This window comes from Carlito syrichta, unplaced genomic scaffold (assembly GCF_000164805.1).
Source record: "Carlito syrichta isolate Samal-C Ts95f unplaced genomic scaffold, Tarsius_syrichta-2.0.1 Scaffold111540, whole genome shotgun sequence".
NCBI classification, from domain to species: Eukaryota; Metazoa; Chordata; class Mammalia; order Primates; family Tarsiidae; genus Carlito; species Carlito syrichta.
In genome coordinates, this window is record NW_007055636.1 from 54,704 (window position 1) to 61,720 (window position 7,017).

A 7,017-nucleotide genomic window follows, 5' to 3' on the forward strand; every position below is an offset into this window, starting at 1 on the left:
ACAACCCCGGGAGAACCAATCGCCCTCCGCCCCGGCACGTGGCTTCCCTGCGGGCCCGCCCCTTAACTCCGTCTTTGCCGGGGCGGCCCGTTGTTTTGGGGAGGCCGCGCCGAGATCCCATCTCTCCCGCGTTCACTCCTCCCTTTCCTCCTAGGGACGGAGCCTGGGTTAACCCCTTCCTCCCTGGAGTCCCCCCCAACGCTTTCACTTCCTCTTCCTCTCCTGCCTTTCCCTGGCTCCCTCCCCACACCTCCACCTGCCGGCTCCTTTTAACCCTTCCTTCCCCGATCAGTCCAGGCGGCTTTCAAGGAATCCTTTTCCTCCCAGAAGTACCCGTGGCACCTGCCCTGCCCTTCACCTGCTCTCCCGCCTCACGGGTCTTGTGAATTCCCAGTCCGGATGACAGTGACCTAGAAAGGTAATATTTGCAAAATTCGGAACCAGGAAGCAAGCCTACACGAATCCGTCCTATATGCGTGCAGCCAGCCCCCCTCCACAAAGATCCAGACGGCTCGTCTCCTGCTCTCCGGAGTTTTCTGCTTTTCAAAACCCTAAAGATCAGTGGCGGGGGACGCAGCAGTCGCCATCCGGACTAATTTTCGAAACATTTTCGTTTTATTATTATGCAGCTCATCTGACTCAACGTAAAGCCTCGGACCTCTAGCGTGGCCGCCCAAGAAGCCACCGGCTTCGCCTCCGGCTTCCTTCGAGCGAGGTCCCGCGAGAAGCGTCCCGGGGGCCGGGCGCCCCCCCCTTCCCCAGCAGCCCCCCCTCTCTGGAGGGGGACGTCGCGCGCCCTCGTGGTCCAACGCGGTACGTCCCGCACCGGGCCCAGGGCCCGACGGGCCCGTGGGTGCTTTGCCCTGCGGTATTTGGTGGGCCGGTGGCAGGGCCGGTGGCAGGGCCGCCCCTTGCACGGCGTCTAATATGTGCTAGGCTTTGTGCTGGGAGCAGGAAACACAGACCAGGCGGGACGTGCCCTTTCTCCTCGATCATTTCGTTTCTCGACTTGGAAGACAATCGGTTATAACAGAATGCGATTACAGTACAGCCGTCCCAGCCAGGCTTCACAATGGAAGGGACTCTTCGCTGGATGAGTAATAACCTATGTGCCAGGCACTGTCTGCGTGCATTATCTCATTTAATTCTCAAGACAGCTTCTGTTGTACTGACCATGTTTTGTTTGTTTGTTTTGAGTTCGGGGCTCCCTTAATTGCCAGCGCTGGAGGGCAGTGGCACCGTCAGGGCTCACCACGACTCTGACCTCCTGGGCTCAGGTCATCCTTCCGTCTCAGCCTCCCACATGATTCACTTTGGCTTAACTCTACAGCCTCGTCTCAGCCTCCCACATGATTCACTTTGGCTTAACTCTACAGCCTCCTCTCTCCTCTCTCCTCCGCTGAACTTCCAGCCATACCTGTCTGCGGCCTTGAGCCAGCCTCTGATCTCCAGGCCATGGCAAATGCGGTTTCTGTCTGAATCATTCTTTGTTCTCAGCCTCACCTACTCATTCTTCAGATCTCCGCTGCTTAGTCATCGCTTCCTTCTGGAATCCCTCCCTGGAGCCTTCCAGGCCGGGGATAGGAGCTCCCGTCAAGGGCTCTTCAGATCCCCTGGTTTTAGCACGGTCTTTTAGCTCTGATCACACTGGGTGATAATTGTCTGCTGAGGCATCTACTGTTCTCACTAGGCTTTAAGCTCCATGAGGGCAGGGTTGTGTTTGTCTTACTGCTTTATCTGCAGCCCCAGGCACAGTGTGTGGCAAATAGGAGGAGGACAGGTTGATCAAAGGAAGTGGACTTGGCTGAGAGACATGCCACAGAGATATGGGGGGGGGCATCAGACATCCACTGGGTTAGTGATTAGAAGATTGATGATGTTAGGGAATGCAGTTTTCAAGGGCATGGAAGAGTGCAAGGGCTGTTATGTACAAAAAGCCTAGCCCCATGCCTAGCAACAATTACTGTTTTTGTCAAAAGTAAAGTAACAAAGAAAGGGCCATGACCTCTGAGGCTAGGTGTAGGAGAGGGAAAGAGATTTCCCATGATTCTCTGCTTAGCGCTGAACTTCCATCAAGTCCTCTTGCAGGGATTGCTGCAAGGTGGTACCAGCAGTTGTGTGATTGCTGCAGGGTGGCCCAGCTAGGTGATGCCAGGATAACAAAACCCCAAATCCCCTAATGTCCCACTATATGTCCAGGTTGGGCTTGGGGGACTCTCAGGGACTCAGACGGACAGAAGCGTTATCTCCACCCAGGCTTCTGCAGCAGCAGAGGCAGGAAGAGAGAACTGGGAGCAATTCCACATTTCATCCCGGAAGTGATCCACTTTCCTGCTCACAAGCCATGGCCAGAATTAGTCACATGGCCTCATCTCATAGGAAGGGCCCAGGAAGCGCAATCCTACCATGCGCCCGGAGAGGGAAGAAGCGCTCTGATGGGTCCTTTAGCAACACAAGAGCCAAGACCCACTTCTGGAACACAGTTTGGAGATGCTGCCTTTCTGGGGAGCTGAAGAAGCATGGCATTGTGAGGGTCCTTTTTAGCGGGCACTGTTGCATCTCTGCCAATTACACTTCTGAAGATGTCTTATCCTCAGGAGTGAGTGTGTGTGTGTGTGTGTGTGTGTTAGTGTGTGTTTTCGTCCAAGCAGCAGCTCACGGGGAACTGGGGCTATGAAACTGACCAGGGTGAAGTACAAACAGCCCTTTGTCTTAAGCAGGAAGTGACTGTAAGGATAGGACTGACCTGGGCTTTGACAACCCAAGGGTGGTGTTATTCCCAGAGAAGTGAAGCCCAGATTCTGGAAAACAAAATGAGGTCTCTGTGATCACTGGGTTCTGGAGCCCGGCGGCTCTGGGCAGGGGCTGAGGTTTTGCTGGGGGAACTGGACAGTCCACTGTCAATCATCCCGGAAAGGGGCAAATCCCAGCACAGAAAATGAGGGGGCCAGGCAGGGGGAGTAGGGTGGGTGTTGGGCCCCTTGTGTTGTGAGACAGGCCTGGTGGAGGGAGTTAGGGCAGCAGCTTCCTCAGAGAGGAGGCTGGAGGGACCCCAACATCTGGAGGGGCTCCCAGAATGGCCTGGGTCTGTGAGCTCTAAGTGACTATACCTGGGTTCTGCCTAGCTGCTCTGGGTAGTGATTTCCAGTCTTTGGTGAAGTCTCATCAAAGTCACAGGCTTGGGGAAAATTAACAGAAGAACCTATGCTACCACCTAGGACAAAGAGGTCACAAGACAGCAGCCTTGAACCGTGCCCCAGGCCTCCTTAGGGCAGAGGAGGCAGCTGCTCTGGGAAGCCTGCGAAGTGGCAGGAAGCACAGGGTTGGACCCAAGAGATGCGGCTACATGGGCTTGGTCCCCAGACCCTCCTGAGGTCCAGAGACTCCTGCCCAAAGGCTGGGGAATACACACTATGGTCTTTCAGCCTTTACAGCCTCAGGTCACCAGTTCACTCTGACCTTCCTTTATGGTGCCTGGGAGTGGTTGCGGGGAAACCGAGGCAGAAAAACAGGCTCTGATCTGAATTCACCCTGAGGGTTCTCCTCTGTCCACCTAGCACCCAGCCTCTCTCTGCTGCCTGCCAGGACTACCTGTGCAGAGTAACTTCCTGCCCCCTGTGGACCCAGCACCCCCACCTCTACTGGCCACTCCCTCCCAGGGCCAGCACTGTCCTCCATGAAGACATCTTGGATTCCACCCCGTTGACCCAGGTCTCTTCCCTTATCTTCCGTTCCAGATCTCAATCATGGGCCATCCCTGAGCAGAGGGGCTGGTGCCTCCTCTGTCATCTTCACTTTCAAACCTCCAAGAGCCTACGCCTGGCTTCATCTACTAAGGATCGCTGGGATGAGATCACCATCCACTCAGGTTGAACCATTTTGCTAAGGGGGGGTGGAGGCAAGGCAGCGCTTACGAACTGGAGGTGTTTATTGGTCGCCGTGAGAAGCCTATATACAAAGAAGGCACGAGGAGGGGCGCTCCCCCGCTACAGTACCATGGAGGGGGTGGGGGCTGGGAATGGGCCCGCCGACAGGCAGGGGTCAGGAGGGGGCTTTCTGGAACCAGCCTGTGTCTAGAATGGGCCTCAGGACACACAGCCCATGGGGAAGGGGTCAGAGCCAGGGTGGCTCTGAAAGCTGAGGACAGCTGAGGACTCTACCACAGGGCCCCAACTCATGGTCAGTGGGGTCGCGGTGGGGTCTGGCCAGATGGGGCAGGGACAGGGCTCCCTCCCTGTCCTACATTCACATGTCACTCCTCTGTGGTCTCGTGGGGGAGTCCCTCCAGACCCTTCTGGGGCTGGCTGGTGGGGTGTCAGGAGTGGTATCTCCTCCTCTGTCTCCTTCCAGCACCTGGTTGGTTCCCTCATCTCTGGAGGGCTCCCCGTGTGCCCAGGGCAGTCCAGGCACAGCATATCGGGCTGCCTAGCAGTCTGTCTTTGCTCCTGCATTCCCGGCTAGTTCAGTGTGTGAGAGGGGCTGTAGGGGAGGGCGCACAGAAAACCAGGAAAGAAAGCCCTTCTGGGTCTGCCTTCGAGTTCCTGTGCTCTCAGGTCTGAGCCTGCCGGGTCCTACAAACACCTCCAGCAGGACCCCGGCGGGGCTGTGGGGAGCTGCAGCTGGGGCCATCGGCTGCTCCCTGTCAGTAGTTTCACTCTCGACAGCAAAGTCAGTCCAGTGACTATGGCTCGAGATGGATCCAGTGTGAACGGAGGAGGTGTCACCACGCAGGGGGCTTTTCCTCCTGGCTCTAGCTGAGGCCCTTTGGCTTGGTTTTGGCACAGGCGGAGGCTGGGATGCCGCGTATCCATGTGCCATCCGTGGTGCACAAGCACGATCCATGAGTGTCAGGCCCCATGTGTGCCTGGGGCACACAGGGCTGTGGTGTGTGTGGCCTTCCCGCAGGGAGATGCCCATGGCCAGACGGCACATGCATATGCCTGATGAGGCGTGTGTGCCTGGGCCCGCGGGCGCCAGCCAAAGGCAGCGCCCCCGTGGACTGTCAGAGGCATAACTTACGATAAATAGGAGGAAAGGGGACACGGAGGGGGGGCGAGGGGGTGGGATCAGGGAGGACGTCAGTAGTATCGGTCCCGAGTCTGCCAGCTGGTCACCCAGTGCTTCTTAGTGGGCAGGGTGCTCCCTGGAGGCGGGTAGCGTTCCTCCTCACGGATCCGTACCGCGTGGTATTTGGGCATGATCCGGTAATAGTGGGTCCGCTTAAAGAAGTCACACTGGCATTGCAGGGAGAGAGAAGCCACTATCAGGATCCAGGGCTCAAGCCAGTGGAAGAGCCGGCCTCTTCCTCCCCCACCCAGAGGTCCTCGGAGGCAGGACTCTTGACTGAAACACACCCACATCCCTGCACAGAGATGAGGAGGCTGAGGATCCCCATCCCAGGTCCCAGAGGAAGGAGGAGGAGAGGACGGTGGAGAGGAGAGGAGGAGGCAGATGGAGACGGGGAGGGGCTGCAGAGACAGTTGACGGGATGGCCAGGGAGGGTGGTCTACCCTGACCCCATGTAGGGAGTGGTCAGTTTGTTATGCCAAGGGGTCTTCAGGCAGATAAGTGCTGCTTCCCAGGAAGGTCCCTACCAGTCCCCTCCTTCCCTGGGGCTGTAGAATCATTCTGGACCTGCCTTGTGGACCACAGACATGGGGCCCAGCCTTGGCCTTGACCCTGTTCCGATCCCCAGAGAGCAGAGGAATTACGGGGAGGGTTTTAGGGCTCCCTCTTGGGGTCCCAAGTGCCTGAGGGGCTCAGTGGGGAGGCTGGTGAGAGCCAGGGCAGGGACATGGAGCGGGAGTCAGTCAGAGTGGCCTGCTCTGTCGAAGTTGCTGGTGGGGACAGGGTGAGGTCAGAGCAGGCGCATAATGGAAGAGGAGCAGACAGGACAGAGTCAGAGGCCCCGGCCAGCTGCAGGGCTCGGGGAAGAGGGCCCAGAGGCCGCGTTACCCGGGTGGGCCGGGGCGGGGGCTGTCCCCTCAGTAGTCGTCGGTCAGCCTCTCTGTCTCTGACGGCTGGCTCTTCATCTCCGCCTTCTGCCTCTTAGCTTCATACAGGGCGCGAGTGCGGGCTCGCTTGAAGAAGCCGCACTGCGGAGGGGAGGAGGTGGGGAGGGGCCATCAGGGGGCTGGGGCGTCCTGGCCAGCAGCACTTGTGGACTAGGGCTTGGGGCTGGGGAGCTGGATGCCTGGGTCCAGCCCCAGCCTGGTGGTGTGGCCAGAAGCCAGAGGTCCTGGGTCCCCTTTAGCCCAAGCAGGGGGTGAGACCAGAAGCAGGGGAGATGGTGGTGAGGACATGGGCAGGCCACGGGTGAGACGGAGGTGAGGAATGGGATGGAGGGAGGGCTGGTGGGCACGTGCGGGCAGGAGGTCCCGAGCCAAGGCCCAGAGAGGGGATGGGGTCCCACCTTCCACAGCAAGAGGATGATCAGCCCTAGCAGCAGCAGCCCAGCGCTCACGGCCACAAGCACCAGCCACAGCTCGATCTCGGCCGGCAGCTCCTCCACCAGCTCGGAGTCGATGTCCACGGAGAACTGAATCGGGGAGAGTGGCTGCTCAGCCCTGGGCCTGCCCCCTCAGGCCCCACCCCCATCTTTCTCGGCCCAACCGGGCCCAGGGCCCGGCGGCTGGACCTACTGCCAGTAGGGGGCAGCCGGGGACTAAAAAAGCTCTGCCTGCCCCACTGACATCAACAGGTCCAACCTTCCTCCTTCCAGCTTCTAGACACAGACCTGGCTCCAGGAGCGGGCTCAGATCAGGCAGGGGCCTGGAGTCAGGAGGTGTAACCCACACATCTGGGCCTGGGCACCAGGTCTATCCCAACAAGCGGTGTGACCTTGGATAAGTAAGCTCACCTCTCCGAATCTCCATTTCATGCTTTCTTATGAGGGGGTCATAATGCCTACCTCAGAGCAGAGCCGAGTAGCCAAAAGCATGGGCTCTGGAGCCAGACTACCTGGGTTCGAGTCCAGCTGTGCTATGCACTAGCTGTGTGACCTTGGCAAGTTACTTA

At 58.5% G+C, this 7,017-nt stretch overlaps 2 protein-coding genes across 2 annotated transcripts in view; both read right to left on the bottom strand.

Moving 5' to 3' along the window:
- The window catches only part of PDK2 (pyruvate dehydrogenase kinase 2), a 16,546-nt gene extending 16,108 nt beyond the window's left edge, over positions 1-438 (bottom strand). Inside the window, exon 1 of the mRNA XM_008070118.1 lies at positions 359-438. The gene's annotated coding sequence lies outside the window, so the exon portion shown is untranslated. The remainder of the gene's footprint in view (positions 1-358) is intronic.
- A 4,452-nt stretch (positions 439-4,890) lies between these two features.
- On the bottom strand, positions 4,891-6,579 carry LOC103272654 (integrin alpha-3; the record flags this gene model as incomplete). The annotated part of the gene is made up of 3 exons (XM_008070134.2): positions 4,891-5,234; positions 5,956-6,095; positions 6,413-6,579. Coding segments are annotated over 2 exons (278 nt in total), but the record flags the coding sequence as incomplete, so codon positions are not given.
- Between the last annotated feature and the right edge of the window lie 438 nt (positions 6,580-7,017).